Consider the following 19,506-nt stretch of genomic DNA (forward strand, 5'->3'; position numbering starts at 1 on the left):
TACCTCACTGGTAGACAATAAAGACTAGAAGAGCCATCCTGATACAATTATGGAAAATGTTGATGGTTGAAGTTTGGTTATGCTGAATATAAGCTGTAACATGCAATCAGCTACCAAAAACAATTGATCAGCAAACATCTTTATATCTGCCCTTAGCAATTAAAAAGAAAATGCTGGAAAATAAACTGGAGAGCAAAAACCATAAAATCAACTCCAAACTTATGTTTTAAAATTTAAAATTTGCAGCACCTTATATGTTGAAAAGAAAATGATGTGTGTAACATTTGAGGAAGGTACAAATGATTGACACAGGTAACACCATCGGGTAAAACCTAGCACATTCAAGTAGCAACACTGTTTTTATTTTCTCCTCAGCAAAAAATTACTTTGTAACGTCTGTGCTCATCTCTCCATGGCCTGAATTGGTGATCTTGCCCAACGTTCTGCAAAACAAAATAGACTATGAAGAAAACCTCAAACAAAAAGATCATGCTAATGGACGAACATGTAGGTTGATGCCATGGTACGAAGAACTGCATACTAGTACGGAGATATTCAAAGTATTAATACTGCAAAAGAAGACAAACTAGCATTCTCTCTGTTCCACATTATGCGATCATATTCATTTTTGTTGAAGAATTCACAGTGTAGAAGGCCTCCACAATATAGATTATATTAAAACCAGGTTATTTAAAAAAGTCCGAGAAAAGAACATAGAACAAAGATTACGGAATATCAATCCATGATTGCACTAAGTAAATGTAGACGCTAATCTAACTTTAAATTTCTTTTGCAGGAAACAACCTCAGGTTGGATTCCATTAAAAATTAGATTATTTTTCTCCTTCCTAATACTTCAGGCCGCGAAAAACATAAGTCCATCAAACAGGGGATGCTAGTTAAGACCAAAACATATTCGTTAATCCATAGATTAATCTAACTAAAGATCAAAACGTCTTACAATATCGGACGGAGGGAGTAATATCAGGCATCTTGTATATAACCATAGGCCTAGACAAGTTGTATGCCTATGTTATAATATAAGTCAATTTTGTATTTTGGAACCGACGTATTAGTTCTTTTAATTCCCCCAAAAAACAGTTTTTTCTCATAGGGAGCATGTTGTGCAAATAAACTCGAATATATTCAGAGGTTAATAAGAGGTGGAGATGGATAATATATTCAGACACTTTGTACTTAATTTTCCTGCATTATAATTAATAAAAATTTCCATAAACATTATGAAGTTACCTCCAACCAGAAGAATAGTCCACGCAACAGAGCCAGGCGTTTGGGATAGCTTGTTTCTTCAACTTGTTTGGCAAGGTCTGGTTTCAAATAAACAAAGTTAACTGCTACAACAGGTCTACAACAGAATACATACTAGACAGGTGGAAACATCATTAGTTTTCAGACAGAAAAAGATACCTCGGCAAAGAAAAATAGGAACATACATATTATGCAGGTATTTTGATGTAATTATTCAAATATATTTGCAAAACTAATAAGAACATATTCCACCATGGAAGAGAAAAATTAGAAAAGATGTTTGCCAATAAATGTATTTGCCTGATTTATAAGGTGTTATACCTGGATAGGAGTCAAAATATGATTTCTCTATCCCGTCATCAGGATAGTAATACTTCACACGACCGCGCATCTGGCGTTCCTTCATCAGTCGATTACGATTAGTAGCCATGCGATAGAGCTTGTCATACTCTTGGTGGCAAAATGGTTTGCTAAGAGCACCAATCAATCTTTGCTTGAACTCTGATTCTTCCCTTTCATTTATATGTGCAGGCCATATAACTCCAGATGATTCCTACAGCAATAAATGTGTTTAAAACAAGAAGATGTATGTGCCATGATATAAAGTAATATGGTGTAACAAACTAACAACTTCTAATATTATAAAACTTAAAGGACCATGACAAACAATATTATGAAAATAAATTAAAATATAGCATCACATTAACCAGAATGAGAGAAAAAGAAGAATGTTCACATAATAACACTAAACTGAATAAATTAACACCACATAATTTGATATAGATTCCACACAACTCCTTCACCAGGAAATTGTGGGACCTCTTCCTTTCGAGTTCGGTCCAAGGAGCAGGGGAGAGGTCGCTACCTAGAATGTAGTGAACTAAAAATACATGAAGGAAACACATAAACCACAATAAGTATACAGGTTTGGGCCTTGCATGTACGGCATGATGCATGTGCGCCATTAAATGCGGCAATTGTGGAGTCCCCTTGCCTCAAGGCCTTCTCTCAGAGGGTGCCCCATTGGCTTTTGGCCACGTGCCAAGCTGTGAGGCATCAGGCTACTCTAACACCCCGACATCCACTGACTTCTTGAGTAGAGGGATCAGGGTTGTCCAACCCCTGTAGGTAGGAGACAACTATTGTGAACCATCCGAACGCCTACCATCTTGTATTGTCTAATGTTCTGTCTTCTCCTATTTCACATAGGGCATCACGAGCCACTTAGTGAGGGGATGTTGGTTCCCACATCGCCGACACACCCCACAAGAAACATAGTTCAAAAATCCTGTGACTGATTAAAATGCTAAACATCAATTGCTTTCTCTCTAGACAGAAAGAACTGGTCACCTCTTCTGTGAATAATGTGGCCTAGGTGTTGCCATATTAGTATACGGTACTAAAGAAGAGAAAATGTGGTGAATAATGTCGTTGATGGCTGTGACATAGTGCAAAAGGCTGTGATTGATTAAAATGCTAAACATCCATGGCATTCTCTCTATATAAAAAGAACTAGTCAACTCTTTTGCGAATAATGTGGCCCAATAGGAGTTTCTAGATTAGTATATGCTACCACTAAGCAAGAGAAAATGTGGTGAATAATGTCGTTGATGGCTGTGACATAGTGCAAAAGGCTGTGATTGATTAAAATGCTAAACATCCATGGCATTCTCTCTATATAAAAAGAACTAGTCAACTCTTTTGCGAATAATGTGGCCCAATAGGAGTTTCTAGATTAGTATATGCTACCACTAAGCAAGAGAAAATGTGGTGAATAATGTCGTTGATGGCTGTGACATAGTGCAAAAGGCTGTGATTGATTAAAATGCTAAACATCCATGGCATTCTCTCTATATAAAAAGAACTAGTCAACTCTTTTGCGAATAATGTGGCCCAATAGGAGTTTCTAGATTAGTATATGCTACCACTAAGCAAGAGAAAATGTGGTGAATAATGTGGTTGATGGTTGCGTATATCCTGACATCGTCCATGTCACACCCGGAGTTTCGTCCTAAGCCTAAGTCGTAAAAAAAAAAAAAAAAAAAATCCGTAAATAACAATTGGCTTAATTAACTCAGGAAAAATCCCTCTAAAAGGAATTAACTCAATTAAATCGTGGCTCGCAAATCGACTAACAGGATTTAAATTCAAATTGCAGAAGTATAAAATTCGGCCAAACAAATTAATTTAAAACTCGGCAAAAGTGGGGTTTTCCTTTTTCTCTCCTTTTCCTTTCTTTTTCCCTTCCTTCTCAAATTGGGCCGAAGTCCAATTTTCCTCCCTCTCTCTTTTTCCTTCTTCTTTCTTTTTCTTTTTCCTTCCCGGGCCGGCCCAGCCGAGCCGGCCCGTCTTCCCGCTCGGCCGGCCCAGCCGAGCCGGCCTCCCTCCGCCCGCCGCGCGCGCCCCCGCCTGGGCCGCGGCCTCGGCCCGTCGCCAGCTCGCCCGCTCGCCGCATCGCGAAGTCCGCGCCGCCTCCTCCTCTCTCCCGCGCCACTGACAGGTGGGGCCCACCTGTCAGTGACCGTTCGCCGCGCCGCGCCCGCGCCCGCGCCGAGTCCGACTCCGTCCGCCGCCGCGCCGCAACCGCCGCTGCCGCAACTGCCGCCGCCGGGACCGCGTCGTCGCCGACTCGGTCTCCAACCTCCGCCCGCCCTAGCCGGTCGCCGCCACCCTATAAATCCCGAGTCGCCGCGCGCCGTCGCTCGCTTACCATCGTCGCTCAAGTCGCCGCCGCGCTGCCGCCGTTCGCCGCCGCCGCGCAATCTCGCCACCAGTCACCGGTCGTCGCCGCCTAGCCGCGTCACCACCTCCGTCCCTCTGTCGCCGGCTTGTTGCCACCCTCGCCGTCACCAGGGAGCCTCCTCGGCGCCGCGCGTTCCCTCGTCGCCCGGCCGCCGCCGCGTCTCGCCCGTCGCTGCCGCCGATCGATCTCCACCACCACCACTGATCTCCCGCACCCGCCCGCGTCGCCACCTTCGCCTCGGTCTCGCCGACCCGTCCGCACCCTCGCCGCCGCCGGTGAGCCTCCGCACCCACCTCCCCTCTTTCTTCCCCCTTTCCGGCCACCGCCGCCGAGTCGCGTGCCGTCGCCGGACGAGGCCGAAGCCCGCCGCTCCCGTCGGTCACCGTGGTCGTCGTCGCCTCCGCGTCGCCGACGTCTGGCCGCCGTCTCTTGCGCCCACGTGTGCCGCGCTGCCGCCGCTCGCCAGTCGCCGTCGCCGCTGTTCTGCCGGGTTGCGCCCGTGCGTCGCCGCCCCGGTCGTCGTCGCCGTCGCGCCGTCGCCGCTCGCCGGTCGTCGCCGTCGCGCCGTCGCCGTCGCGTCGCCGTCGCCGTGCGCCGCCGCCGCCGCGTCGCCCGCCGCTCCCGCCGGTCGCCGCCGTCCGCCGAGCCGCGCGTTCGGTCCCCAGCTCTCTGTTCCCTCTCGCTGACGAGTGGGTCCCACCCGTCAGTCGCTCCTCGCGCCCGCCTCCTCTCTCCTCCCGTGGGTCCCGCGTGTCAGTCTCTGTTTCCCTCTCTCTCTCACCGACAGGTGGTCCCCACCTGTCAGCCGTCAGTACCCTCTCTCCTCGCTGACGTCAGCAGCCCCATTAATTGCGCAATAATTGATTTAGGACTTTTCTGTTTAGTTAAAAACCCAGAAAACTTCTAAAATTCATAAGTAATTCATCTAGTCTCCGTTTAGGTCCATTCAAATTTCATTAAATTCATAAAATTATCAAGAATCCATTAAAAATAGTTTCTTTTGCTGTTTCAGTAGAGTTTGTGCCTGTTTTATTTATTTTTGTGCTTTGTCGCTTAGATTCGGACCCCGCCGAAGAGCCGGTTTTCTTCGAGATCGTCGCCGAAGTTCCCCAAGGGCCAGAGCAAGGCAAGTGACACTCATCCTTGAACATATTGAACCCATTATTGCAAATTCCTCGCTTATTTATTTCAAATATGCATTGTTTTAATTAAAATACTTACTTTATGCTATTTTTGGGTAAACCTTGTTATTATGCCGTTGTTTATCCAACTTTATTCATTGCTGGACCAGGGGTAACTTGATTAGAGTCAGGCCTAGGTTAATGCTTAGCCATGCTTAGAACAAATAGCTCATGGGATCACATATAATTATGCTTCATTCTGGATAGCCGAGATAATGATTCACTACCCGGTTCGGGTTAATGTCAACTAAAATATTGATAATGGTGGGCTGTGGGTGCATGGTTTTGAGAGTCGCACCCATGGCGATTAAGGACCGGTTCACGGGAAACCCTGGAAGTAAATAAGTGCTAACCACATGCCGAAATGGGTAAGGTGGGATTTGAAGCATGACTTCGAACTATTTGACGTACCCAGGCAAGGGTAGGCGTGATGGAGTATGGACGGGCAATCGTGGTGTAACGAAAGCTTCTCCTGCTTCCGGATCTACTGAGGCACAAGAGGGGACTGCCCGACTTGGTGTAAAGGAGGGGGTGAAACCTGAAGTGTGGTACGATTAAATAGGGAGGGTTGTGTAACGGGTCCTATCACGGTCTCCTTTCCGGTATGCCGTGGTGGTATGTCGGCGCACGTTCAAGTGTAGTGGAGTCGTGTCTTGTGGGTACAGTAGTACACCTCTGATCAGAGTATAAACTATTCGAATAGCCGTGCCCACGGTTACGGGCGAACTCCCAGCTTCACTGTGATTAGTGAACCCTAATAACTTGAGTAAAATCTGGTATCACTTGGGACTACTGCAACGTGGTGTAACGTTGAGTAGTGGTTGGGCCTGTCGCAACGTGGTGTAACGTTGGACAGTGTTGTGGAATTTTACAACTGTTTACCTATTTATGCTTCACTGTATTTAATTACCTTTATTCTTTAAGCTCTGTTATTTATTTAAATTGCTGCTTTATCGCAACTAACCCTAGCCTGTCCTTGTTAATCCCTATGCATCATTTACTTTTTCCCCCTTGTCCGTGTTACTTGTTGAGTACGGTGGTTTGTACTCAGCCTTGCTTAACTTTCCCAACCCAGAGCTAGAAGCAGAGTCCGGTGGAGGTGCCTCTCAGGAGTGAGCTGTTCCGCCGTCGAAGTGTTGCCTGTGGACTGGAGCCGTACCCGCTGGAGCTAGTCTACCCCTTTGTTTTTCTTTCCGCTGCATTTCCGCTAGAATAAGTGTAATTTTCAGTTGTTTCTAAGAACGATGGTTATGTAATCAACATTGTCTTTTTGTGTACCCTGGCTGGTCCTGGACAGGGATTTAATACACAATTAAGTTCAGAAATTCGTGTGAGGAATTTCTGGGCGTGACAAGTTGGTATCAGAGCCTTCTTTGACCGTAGGATCAGCCCAATGGAAACCCTAAGAGCCCTCTGCTTTTCATGTTTGTGCATAGTTTGCGAAAGTGAGAGTGTTTGGAAAATGGGTTAGAGCTTTTCAAAAGCGTGAGTGATTTAAAAAGACAAAACCCCTTTTGGTTGAGAAGCGTGAGTAAATCGATTTACGGGTAAAACTTTATTTACTTTCTTTCTTTTATGATTTATTTATCTTGAAATAAAATTTTGCATCTATTGATTCCAAATCCTTGTGTTCTTTAGATGGCTGACCACCCTTTGTACCATCGTGGAAACGGGATGACTGGATTCGTGGCAGAGTTGGCAAGAGTCTCGTTCACCGCTGGATACCCCTATGAGCCGGAGTACACCACGATCCATCCTCTTGAAGGCGAGTTTCCCCACCGAGTAAGATTGGAGCTACATGGAATCCCCGGTTTCCTCCCTAACTTGGAAGCGGAAGGAGCTGGAGGTTCGCATGAGCATGCCTGCCAGGAAGCTGCCTACAGTCTGATGACAACGCTCAGGGCCAGGCATGACCTGACGTTTCGGCATTCGGCTTACCGGTATCACCCTGGTCGTGGACCCAATTCCATGGTCAGTAGGTTTCGGTCTGCCCGAAGTGAGCAAGACCCTACCTTCGGTAGGATGTGCACGGTGCTGCAGGGTCGTCACGGTCTCCAGCAGCAGTGAGTCCGCTTCTGGTGAAGACGAAGATGGTCTCCCTAGCAACTCAAGAAGCCGCTCTGAAGACGAGGAAGAAGATCCGTCCCCTGTCGTCGATCGTCGCTCTCCTTCCGTGCCCTAGACGCCGCCCTTAGCTTCGTTTTAGTCGTTGTGTGCTAGTTTTGGTGTGTTAGGTTTGCTTCGCTTGGGGCTAGTGGTGAACCATAGCAGTAGTGGGGTTATGGTTGTGCCGCCAGGAGTTGTGTGGTTTTTAAGTGTGTTTCTTAAGCAAGACAATTACAGTTCACTAATTAAATAAAGCCCCTGTTTGCTTAGTCGTTCCTTTTTCTTCTTTCTCTCTCTGTTCCTCCCGCCCCGCAGATGGTGAACACCCGCCACGGCAACCGCGACACCGACCAGTCTAGCACCGGAGGACCGCCCCCGCCGCCCCCACCAGAGAACCCGTCGCTTGCCCAGATTCTTGCTAACCAGACGCAGATGCTCTCTTGGATGATGCAGCAGATGCAACAGCAACAGCAGCAACACCAACAACTGCTACAGCAGCTTCTAAATCAAAGTCAGAATAACCAGCAACAGCAGGGACCACCCCCAGTGCAGTTCAAGTTGCCGGAGTTCCTCCGCGTCCGTCCCCCAACTTTCTCAAGCACCACCAACCCCATGGAGGCAAGTGATTGGCTCCATGCTATCGAGAAGAAGCTCAACTTATTGCAGTGCACTGACCAAGAGAAGGTTTCCTTCGCCGCACATCAACTGATGGGTCCCGCCTCTGCTTGGTGGGATAATTTCCTGGCTACCCGCACTGCTACCACAGAAGTGACTTGGGCGGAGTTCTGTCTTAACTTCCGCAAGGCCCATATTCCCGACGGGATAGTCACCCAGAAGAAGCGTGAGTTCCGCGCTTTGCAGCAAGGTACCAAGACAGTGACAGAGTACCTTCATGAGTTCAATCGCCTAGCGCGATACGCTCCCGAGGATGTCCGCACTGACGCCGAAAGACAAGAAAAGTTCCTCGGAGGCTTGGATGATGAACTGAAGAAGCAGTTGCTTTCGGGCGACTATGCTGATTTTGAGAAACTAGTGGACAAGGCCATCCGCCAAGAGGACCAGCACCTCCAGATGGACAAGAAGAGGAAGGCTTCGCAGTTCAGGTCTAACCAGCCGCCTCCTCAGAAGCCCCGGTTCCACACCGGTCCCTATCCTCAGAATCAGCAACACGGGCAATCAACCTTCATTGTCCGCCAACATCGTCCTTACAATCCCAACAACTTCTCCAGTGCTTCGTCCCAGCGTGCTCCACCTCAACGCGCTCTTCCTGCCCCAGCTCCCCGGCAACAGAATGCTCCTCCACCGACAGCTCAACCTCCTCCAGCCAGGAAGGATGCAGGTGCAAAGCCTGGGGTGTGCTACAACTGTGGCGACCCAGGTCACTTTGCTGACAAGTGCCCGAAGCCGAAGCGCAGTGGGCAAAGGTTTGTGCAAGCTCGCGTGAATCACGTCACCGCCGAAGAAGCACAGGCTGCGCCAGAAGTAATACTGGGTACGTTTCCTGTCAACTCCGTACCTGCTACGGTACTTTTTGATTCCGGTGCTACACACTCTTTTATTTCAAGGAAGTTTGTGGGAATGCTTGGGTTAAAAAGGGAAAAGTTAAGAGACCCGATGCGGGTTAATACTCCAGGGCATAGTATGTTTTCGGACCTTTATAGCCCTGTTGTGCCCATAGAAATCCAAGGGACACCCTTTCTAGCCAATCTCATCCTCCTCGAATCTAAAGACCTAGATGTCATTTTGGGAATGGACTGGCTTACCAAGCATCAAGGAGTGATTGATTGTGCCAAGCGTACAATCACCTTGACCAGTGAAGAGGGTAAAGTGGTGACTTATCAGTCGCTGGAGTCAGTGTCAACCAGGACTTGTTTAAATCAGATGGAAGCCGAAGAACAACCCTCGGAAAAAGACAAAGACCCAAAGAAGTTGGAAGACATACCAGTGGTTTGTGAGTATCCGGAGGTGTTTCCAGATGATCTCACAACGATGCCGCCAGAAAGAGAGATCGAGTTCCGTATCGACTTGGTACCCGGAACCGCTCCGATCTATAAGAGACCCTACAGGATGGCCGCCAATGAGATGGCAGAAGTGAAGAAGCAAGTGGATGAACAGCTTCAGAAAGGTTACATCCGACCGAGTACCTCGCCTTGGGGTGCCCCGGTTATTTTTGTTGAGAAGAAGGACAAAACTAAGAGAATGTGTGTGGACTATCGTGCTTTGAACGATGTTATCATCAAGAATAAGTATCCTCTGCCAAGGATTGATGACTTATTTGATCAGTTGAAGGGAGCCAGAGTTTTCTCCAAGATCGATTTGAGATCAGGGTATCACCAGTTGAGAATTCGGGAAGAAGATATCCCTAAGACGGCATTCACTACTCGCTATGGCTTGTATGAGTGTACGGTAATGTCGTTTGGACTTACTAATGCCCCGGCATTCTTCATGAATCTCATGAATAAGGTGTTCATGGAATACCTGGATAAGTTTGTGGTTGTCTTCATCGACGACATTCTTATCTACTCCAAGTCAGAAGAAGAGCACGAGCAACATTTGCGGATTGTGCTAGGAAAGCTAAGAGAACACCAGTTGTATGCCAAGTTCAGCAAGTGTGATTTTTGGCTGTATGAAGTGAAGTTCCTTGGCCATGTGATCAATGCCCAAGGTGTAGCAGTAGACCCCAGCAATGTGGAGTCAGTGATCAAGTGGACCCCGCCTAAGACGGTTTCCCAAATCAGGAGTTTCTTAGGACTTGCGGGCTATTACCGCCGGTTCATTGAGAATTTCTCAAAGATAGCCAAGCCAATGACACAGTTGTTAAAAAAGGAAGAGAAGTTCAAGTGGTCAAGAGAGTGCGATAGGAGTTTTGAAGAGCTCAAGCAAAGGTTGGTTTCGGCTCCCGTGTTGGTTTTGCCGGATCAAGCGAAGGACTTCCAGGTTTACTGTGACGCATCCAGATCAGGACTGGGATGTGTGCTAATGCAAGAAGGAAAGGTGGTTGCTTACGCCTCTCGTCAGTTGAGACCACATGAGGGTAACTACCCGACTCACGACTTGGAATTAGCAGCTGTAGTGCATGCCCTAAAGATTTGGCGACACTACTTGATCGGTAACAAGTGTGAAGTGTATACGGATCATAAGAGTTTGAAGTATATCTTTACACAACCGGATTTGAATCTCCGTCAGCGAAGATGGTTGGAATTGATCAAGGATTATGATCTAAGTATCTACTACCATCCAGGCAAAGCGAATGTGGTTGCAGATGCCTTGAGCCGGAAGAATTACTGCAACGCTGCGATGTCAACAGAAGTTTGTGAGCAGTTGCAACAGGAGTTTGAACGACTAAATTTGGGTTTAGTCGAAGAAGGTTTTGTGGCAGCCCTAGAAGCGCAGCCCACTTTTGTGGATCAAGTACGCCAATCCCAAGCAAATGACCCGGAGATAGCCGAACTAAAGAAAAATATGCGAGTTGGTAAGGCTCGAGATTTTTCGGAAGATGAACATGGAACAATCTGGATGGGAAACAGGTTGTGCGTACCAGATAACAAGGAGTTGAAGGAGTTGATACTCCAAGAAGCTCATCAAACCCAGTACTCTATTCACCCTGGGAGTACTAAGATGTATCAGGACCTCAAAGAAAAGTTTTGGTGGGTTAGTATGAAGAGAGAGATTGCAGAATACGTCGCCTTGTGCGATGTTTGTCAACGAGTCAAAGCAGAACACCAAAGGCCAGCAGGACTATTGCAACCTCTCCAGATTCCAGAATGGAAATGGGAAGAAATCGGGATGGATTTCATCACTGGTTTACCAAGAACTGCCGCTGGTCATGACTCGATTTGGGTGATTGTTGATCGATTGACAAAGGTCGCTCATTTCATACCGGTTCACACCACCTACTCAGGGAAAAGGTTAGCCGAGATTTACTTGGCTAGGATCATGTGTTTACATGGAGTACCGAAGAAGATCGTTTCTGACCGTGGGAGTCAGTTTACTTCAAAGTTTTGGCAGAAGCTACAGGAAGAATTGGGAACCCGAATGAACTTCAGTACAGCTTATCATCCCCAGACAGATGGTCAGACAGAGAGGGTAAATCAGATTCTTGAAGATATGCTCAGAGCGTGCGCTCTCGACTTTGGTGGAACTTGGGATAAGAATCTACCGTATGCAGAGTTCTCATACAACAACAGTTACCAAGCCAGTCTGCAGATGGCACCTTTTGAAGCATTGTATGGGCGAAAGTGTCGTACACCCCTCTTCTGGGATCAAACAGGAGAACGTCAAGTTTTCGGGACTGAAGTTTTAAGCCAAGCGGAAGAAAAGGTCAGAATAATCCGTGAAAGGTTGAAAACGGCCCAAACCAGACAGAAGAGTTATGCGGATAATCGTCGAAGGGACTTAGCCTTCGAAGCAGGAGACTATGTGTACCTCCGCGTCACACCTTTGCGAGGAGTGCACCGGTTTCAGACCAAAGGAAAATTGGCACCACGTTTCGTGGGACCATACCAGATAGTGGAACGCAGGGGAGAGGTTGCGTATCAGTTGGAACTCCCCGCTAACATGGCCGGGATCCATGACGTGTTCCATGTGTCGCAGCTCAAGAAGTGTCTCCGTGTGCCTGAGGAACAAACCAACTCCGAGCACATCGATCTGCAGGAAGATCTAACTTATGTGGAGAAGCCAGCACGGATTCTAGAAACTAGTGAAAGGAAGACTCGGAACCGTGTGATCAGATTCTGCAGAGTTCAGTGGAGTCACCACTCAGAAGAAGAAGCAACATGGGAAAGAGAAGATGAGCTCAAAGCCGCCCATCCGCACCTCTTCGCCAGTGCCTCCGAATCTCGGGGTCGAGATTCCGTTTAAGGGGGTAGGTTTGTCACACCCGGAGTTTCGTCCTAAGCCTAAGTCGTAAAAAAAAAAAAAAAAAAATCCGTAAATAACAATTGGCTTAATTAACTCAGGAAAAATCCCTCTAAAAGGAATTAACTCAATTAAATCGTGGCTCGCAAATCGACTAACAGGATTTAAATTCAAATTGCAGAAGTATAAAATTCGGCCAAACAAATTAATTTAAAACTCGGCAAAAGTGGGGTTTTCCTTTTTCTCTCCTTTTCCTTTCTTTTTCCCTTCCTTCTCAAATTGGGCCGAAGTCCAATTTTCCTCCCTCTCTCTTTTTCCTTCTTCTTTCTTTTTCTTTTTCCTTCCCGGGCCGGCCCAGCCGAGCCGGCCCGTCTTCCCGCTCGGCCGGCCCAGCCGAGCCGGCCTCCCTCCGCCCGCCGCGCGCGCCCCCGCCTGGGCCGCGGCCTCGGCCCGTCGCCAGCTCGCCCGCTCGCCGCATCGCGAAGTCCGCGCCGCCTCCTCCTCTCTCCCGCGCCACTGACAGGTGGGGCCCACCTGTCAGTGACCGTTCGCCGCGCCGCGCCCGCGCCCGCGCCGAGTCCGACTCCGTCCGCCGCCGCGCCGCAACCGCCGCTGCCGCAACTGCCGCCGCCGGGACCGCGTCGTCGCCGACTCGGTCTCCAACCTCCGCCCGCCCTAGCCGGTCGCCGCCACCCTATAAATCCCGAGTCGCCGCGCGCCGTCGCTCGCTTACCATCGTCGCTCAAGTCGCCGCCGCGCTGCCGCCGTTCGCCGCCGCCGCGCAATCTCGCCACCAGTCACCGGTCGTCGCCGCCTAGCCGCGTCACCACCTCCGTCCCTCTGTCGCCGGCTTGTTGCCACCCTCGCCGTCACCAGGGAGCCTCCTCGGCGCCGCGCGTTCCCTCGTCGCCCGGCCGCCGCCGCGTCTCGCCCGTCGCTGCCGCCGATCGATCTCCACCACCACCACTGATCTCCCGCACCCGCCCGCGTCGCCACCTTCGCCTCGGTCTCGCCGACCCGTCCGCACCCTCGCCGCCGCCGGTGAGCCTCCGCACCCACCTCCCCTCTTTCTTCCCCCTTTCCGGCCACCGCCGCCGAGTCGCGTGCCGTCGCCGGACGAGGCCGAAGCCCGCCGCTCCCGTCGGTCACCGTGGTCGTCGTCGCCTCCGCGTCGCCGACGTCTGGCCGCCGTCTCTTGCGCCCACGTGTGCCGCGCTGCCGCCGCTCGCCAGTCGCCGTCGCCGCTGTTCTGCCGGGTTGCGCCCGTGCGTCGCCGCCCCGGTCGTCGTCGCCGTCGCGCCGTCGCCGCTCGCCGGTCGTCGCCGTCGCGCCGTCGCCGTCGCGTCGCCGTCGCCGTGCGCCGCCGCCGCCGCGTCGCCCGCCGCTCCCGCCGGTCGCCGCCGTCCGCCGAGCCGCGCGTTCGGTCCCCAGCTCTCTGTTCCCTCTCGCTGACGAGTGGGTCCCACCCGTCAGTCGCTCCTCGCGCCCGCCTCCTCTCTCCTCCCGTGGGTCCCGCGTGTCAGTCTCTGTTTCCCTCTCTCTCTCACCGACAGGTGGTCCCCACCTGTCAGCCGTCAGTACCCTCTCTCCTCGCTGACGTCAGCAGCCCCATTAATTGCGCAATAATTGATTTAGGACTTTTCTGTTTAGTTAAAAACCCAGAAAACTTCTAAAATTCATAAGTAATTCATCTAGTCTCCGTTTAGGTCCATTCAAATTTCATTAAATTCATAAAATTATCAAGAATCCATTAAAAATAGTTTCTTTTGCTGTTTCAGTAGAGTTTGTGCCTGTTTTATTTATTTTTGTGCTTTGTCGCTTAGATTCGGACCCCGCCGAAGAGCCGGTTTTCTTCGAGATCGTCGCCGAAGTTTCCCAAGGGCCAGAGCAAGGCAAGTGACACTCATCCTTGAACATATTGAACCCATTATTGCAAATTCCTCGCTTATTTATTTCAAATATGCATTGTTTTAATTAAAATACTTACTTTATGCTATTTTTGGGTAAACCTTGTTATTATGCCGTTGTTTATCCAACTTTATTCATTGCTGGACCAGGGGTAACTTGATTAGAGTCAGGCCTAGGTTAATGCTTAGCCATACTTAGAACAAATAGCTCATGGGATCACATATAATTATGCTTCATTCTGGATAGCCGAGATAATGATTCACTACCCGGTTCGGGTTAATGTCAACTAAAATATTGATAATGGTGGGCTGTGGGTGCATGGTTTTGAGAGTCGCACCCATGGCGATTAAGGACCGGTTCACGGGAAACCCTAGAAGTAAATAAGTGCTAACCACATGCCGAAATGGGTAAGGTGGGATTTGAAGCATGACTTCGAACTATTTGACGTACCCAGGCAAGGGTAGGCGTGATGGAGTATGGACGGGCAATCGTGGTGTAACGAAAGCTTCTCCTGCTTCCGGATCTACTGAGGCACAAGAGGGGACTGCCCGACTTGGTGTAAAGGAGGGGGTGAAACCTGAAGTGTGGTACGATTAAATAGGGAGGGTTGTGTAACGGGTCCTATCACGGTCTCCTTTCCGGTATGCCGTGGTGGTATGTCGGCGCACGTTCAAGTGTAGTGGAGTCGTGTCTTGTGGGTACAGTAGTACACCTCTGATCAGAGTATAAACTATTCGAATAGCCGTGCCCACGGTTACGGGCGAACTCCCAGCTTCACTGTGATTAGTGAACCCTAATAACTTGAGTAAAATCTGGTATCACTTGGGACTACTGCAACGTGGTGTAACGTTGAGTAGTGGTTGGGCCTGTCGCAACGTGGTGTAACGTTGGACAGTGTTGTGGAATTTTACAACTGTTTACCTATTTATGCTTCACTGTATTTAATTACCTTTATTCTTTAAGCTCTGTTATTTATTTAAATTGCTGCTTTATCGCAACTAACCCTAGCCTGTCCTTGTTAATCCCTATGCATCATTTACTTTTTCCCCCTTGTCCGTGTTACTTGTTGAGTACGGTGGTTTGTACTCAGCCTTGCTTAACTTTCCCAACCCAGAGCTAGAAGCAGAGTCCGGTGGAGGTGCCTCTCAGGAGTGAGCTGTTCCGCCGTCGAAGTGTTGCCTGTGGACTGGAGCCGTACCCGCTGGAGCTAGTCTACCCCTTTGTTTTTCTTTCCGCTGCATTTCCGCTAGAATAAGTGTAATTTTCAGTTGTTTCTAAGAACGATGGTTATGTAATCAACATTGTCTTTTTGTGTACCCTGGCTGGTCCTGGACAGGGATTTAATACACAATTAAGTTCAGAAATTCGTGTGAGGAATTTCTGGGCGTGACAGTCCAGAACAAAAGATCATGAAGCATTATGTTTCAATTTGCACTTTGCACATGGTAAAGTGTTCTCTGTTTCAGTATCGACCATGTTGAGCACATGCTTTCACTTACAGCAGGCTGTGTTGAAATAAGTTTTATTTAGCACTACCTAACATCAAACCTATAGAAATTTCATGAAATCGTGTACAATCTGAATGTTCATAAAACATAGTCGAAATTGAAAAGATTCACAAGTTTGTCTCAAATTTCACAATATTCCCCTTCAGTTATATGCCAAAGCATAGTGCAAAGTGGAAATTATTTCAACATACCTCTCAAATTTCACAATATTCCCTTCAGTTATGTATTAAATGGTGCAAAGTGAAAAAAAAGATACTCTTTGTCCATTGCGAAGCGCAAGTTACTCTTAAAGTTATAAAAGATCATTGGTCTCATATATAGATCCTTTAGTTGTTGTAGCGTTGGCTTTCATATAATTGAATGAATTCAAAACTTGTCACAGTATATCAGTGTACAACCTATGGCCATAGCAGGATAGCACATTTCCAATAACGAATTAAGTATGGTTTTTTAGTCATCTCATTATTATTAGGCTTTACCCACTTGGCTCAAGACTAGCCAATGATGGTTGCTTCATAAGTACTCCCTCCGTCCCACAAAAATCCAACTTTTCGGTTTTTTATCAAGCATTTGACCATCCGTCTTATTTGAAAAATTTTCAAGAAACTTTTAAAAAATTAGTCACACATCAAGTACTATTCATGTTTATCATCTACAAAAAATAAAATGATCAATCGTAATTTTTTTGAATAAGACGAAGAGTTAAACATTATACCCAAAAACTAAAAAGTTGATTTGTTTTCGGACAGAGAGAGTATTGAATTCTACTAGGTTGTGCGTGTCAAATACAGTCAACGATTTTATGGAATTTGAATGCTAAACTATACCATGTCAATCATGAATTGAAAAATCATCTTTGCCCATAAAGGTTGCCGTTATAGCCTTAGAATTTTGTGGAACTCTGAAGGCGGTATTGGAACCAATAGTGAGGGGTAAAGAAGCAATATACATTAGCTATGAGACCAAATCAATATGGAGAAGGGATGAAAAGGAATAGTCAAAAGAATGTGGTGGAACTACATAGACATCTTCTCTCTACAGGCATCATATCCTATCAAAAAGTATAGTGAAAACAACTCATTTGGAACAATCCAGAAATAACAACCTATGTGTCAAACACTTAATCTAATTTATGGCTCCAAATACCAATCAAAATACACACAGAAGATTTAAAGGGTGCAATTACAATGTTGTTTTTTTACCAGGTTCCTGCAATTACGCACGGGAAGACCTACTCTCATCTGGTCATACCTCACCTTCCCATCCAAATGGGAGTTATCTAAGAAATAATTATATCACTGATTGGGAGAATTTTATGCCTATCAGACTTTGCATAACTGCCACAGTGATCATGGGCAGAGCTGCCATCTAAATTGGACGATGCAAATATGAGTCTTGGCCTATATACATACATAGTCTAAACACAGGAGTTCACGACCAAAATTGGCATACAAAGTTCCAGTGGCAGAACATCTAGACAGTTGGACTAGATACAATACTGTAAATGTATTAGAGAGCTACAAAACCATAGGATAAAATTCTCAGAGAGTTCAAGATCAGGGTACATTTTGTGCCAGCCATATGTGCCATGACAAAAGAAGGATACCAGAATAATTCATTACACAAAACGAAAGAGAAAAATCTTAATGAATTTGTTGGAAATATGTTATAAGGCCAGTCTCAATGCATAGTTTCATGGCATAGTTACCAAGACTTTAAACTAGGTAACCGAGCCAGATGAGTTTTATGGAGATCAAACTCTTCTCTCATCTCATGAAACTCCCTTATTTAATGACACTGCCAAGTCAACAATTTTACTGATGTGACACCTATTTAATGTGCATGACACCCCATGAAATATGCATTGAGACTGACCTAAGAAACATATTAACCAAAGATAACATGCTTAAGAAATTAATACAGTGCAACTTTGGATTCTCAAACAACCATTTATGTAACTCTTGGTCCACTACAAATGTTATCGAAACAAAAGATACTAATTAAGCACACTTGAAATCGAAAAGTCATAGGCAAAAGCTCAAAAGATTGATCCCATGCTGGATTTAAGAACATAGAATGAACTCCAAGCAGTTGCTTCCTAATTAACCGGATGCAGCTCAAGCACGATATCATGTCACAAAGTTCTGATGAATCATTTGGTTCTGCTTGCTGCAGCTATCTCAAGATGAAACAGTGGCTTCTCAGGGTCAATGAAACAAATCAGGAATACCAGAAGGCTGGTAAACAAAAAAATACTAGCTCTTGTTTTAATCATAATTAATTTTTCATCTCAGAAAATTATAGAATTTTTTTCTCCCTTCTGCTGAGCCATCCAATGTCCTTTCCCATTCCACAGACAAGTACAAAAAGGATTACATATATGGCAACCAACCAGAAGCTACCGATTCAATGGCAGATATTGGGATCAAACAAAACAGCATTTATCAGAGCAATCATGGCAGACAATTTGTTATGCAATGATAATACGTAATAACATGTACTAGTGGTAAATCTGATAAGTGAGAGAAAGTGAGATCAACCACGTGATGTTGGATCAAGTGTTTTTTGTATAGGAAATCAATGTTTTAACTCACTATGTCTCTTAGATGTTCTATATTAAAAACAAAACAAACATCAAGTCTTGAGAACCAACCTTCTCAGCATGCTCTATGGGAGCTTCTTCTCCATCAGGAGGAAGAATGGACCTTTTCTTCTCATCTTCCACATTTTTTGCCTAGGTGAAATATCTGAGTTAGAGACGTGCGCAGCAAAACTAAACATGATCGAGATGGAGTGTGCAACACGATATTACCTTTTTCTGAGGCATCTCACATTCAAGCAAAGTGTGGTCAGTCATTCCCATCGCACAGTCATCGGAAGACTCATCCGAGCTGATCACCACCACCATCTTCTTCTCCTTCTCGACGGGAACTTCTGTGCAACCATCATCATCCACCGCTTCTCCATATCTGATCACCTTGCCCCCATACTCCACCACAAAATCTTCATTCTCATAGACACGCGCGTTCTCTAAGAATAACCGGTACTCCTCTTCAATATCGGCGTTGACATCATACATGGCAGGCACGGTGGATGAGCCCTTCTCCTCATCCTCCATCGATATCTTCTTCTGGCTTCCTGCCGCACCTTGGGTGGATGCGGAGGCCCTAGGTGCTAGGGCACTTGTGGGACAGATCTTACCGCGGGTCATCCTACCAGATTCAATCACACCGACGGCGGTGGCCTGGTGCCTTGGCTTTGGCATCGCTGAGAAACGAATGGGAATGGTGGGGAGTGGGGAGTGGTGCCAAGATGAAAACGACGCGGCTTTTTATTTGGTGGCGTGGGGGCAAAGAGCACAAGGGTTTGGGAGGATGAACCTGTGCTAGATGGTACTACTTGTCTAAAAATTGGGCCAGCACGAGGTAGGCCAAGATTTTAATAGTAGGCCTTATCTTGTGGGCTTGATCCATGATTTTGAGCCACCAAATTCATAACTCACCAATTACTGATGTCTTGTTTATGAGGGCGCTAGTCGTAATGCAAACTATGCACACCACACCCACATGCCACAAATGCATCCCCCTATCATATACCTAAATTAGGGGTAAATTACTAGTATTAATAAAATCCTATTAGATGTTACGTCCAAACATATGTAGAGCTGGAATAACAAGTCGATTGAAAATTTGAGATTGTTTGGATCATTTGTGTGCACTATTGACTAAACATAAAGGTTTTAACCATTTTTGGACCATAAACTCTATATTCTCCTATAATGTACGAGTTAGAGCCATACAAAAACTAGGCTAAGCAATATCGTGAAATGCGCAAAAGGGTTTCTAATGTTTTCATACTTCCAATGTTTTACATGTTCCATTTTTTTCTGAATGTGAGAAATGGTCTCGGAATCCTCTTTCCAACAGATTTAGCCT

The 19,506-nt window shown here is 46.8% G+C and overlaps 1 protein-coding gene across 1 annotated transcript; it reads right to left on the reverse strand.

Annotated features, from left to right (window-relative positions):
• Window positions 1-219: 219 nt before the first annotated feature.
• LOC102711614 lies at window positions 220-18,891 on the reverse strand. Its single transcript, XM_015836452.1, has 5 exons — window positions 18,384-18,891; window positions 18,225-18,305; window positions 1,590-1,821; window positions 1,251-1,327; window positions 220-443 (listed from the first exon to the last, which is right to left on the reverse strand). Exons 1-5 carry the CDS (start codon window positions 18,834-18,836, stop codon window positions 372-374), a joined length of 915 nt encoding a protein of 304 aa, XP_015691938.1. The 5' UTR covers window positions 18,837-18,891; the 3' UTR covers window positions 220-371.
• Between the last annotated feature and the right edge of the window lie 615 nt (window positions 18,892-19,506).

The sequence above is a fragment of the Oryza brachyantha genome, chromosome 4 (genome assembly GCF_000231095.2).
Source record: "Oryza brachyantha chromosome 4, ObraRS2, whole genome shotgun sequence".
In the NCBI taxonomy this organism is placed as follows: domain Eukaryota; kingdom Viridiplantae; phylum Streptophyta; class Magnoliopsida; order Poales; family Poaceae; genus Oryza; species Oryza brachyantha.

Excerpts from the sequence above, each read along its gene's own strand:
- LOC102711614 (XM_015836452.1), bottom strand. The coding sequence starts at position 18,836 with ATGCCAAAGCCAAGGCACCAGGCCACCGCCGTCGGTGTGATTGAATCT. Across the intron at positions 1,822-18,224 it reads CCATAGAGCATGCTGAGAAG|GAATCATCTGGAGTTATATG; the intron begins GTTGGTTCTCAA and ends TTATTGCTGTAG. Across the intron at positions 1,328-1,589 it reads ATATTTTGACTCCTATCCAG|ACCTTGCCAAACAAGTTGAA; the intron begins GTATAACACCTT and ends ATTTGAAACCAG.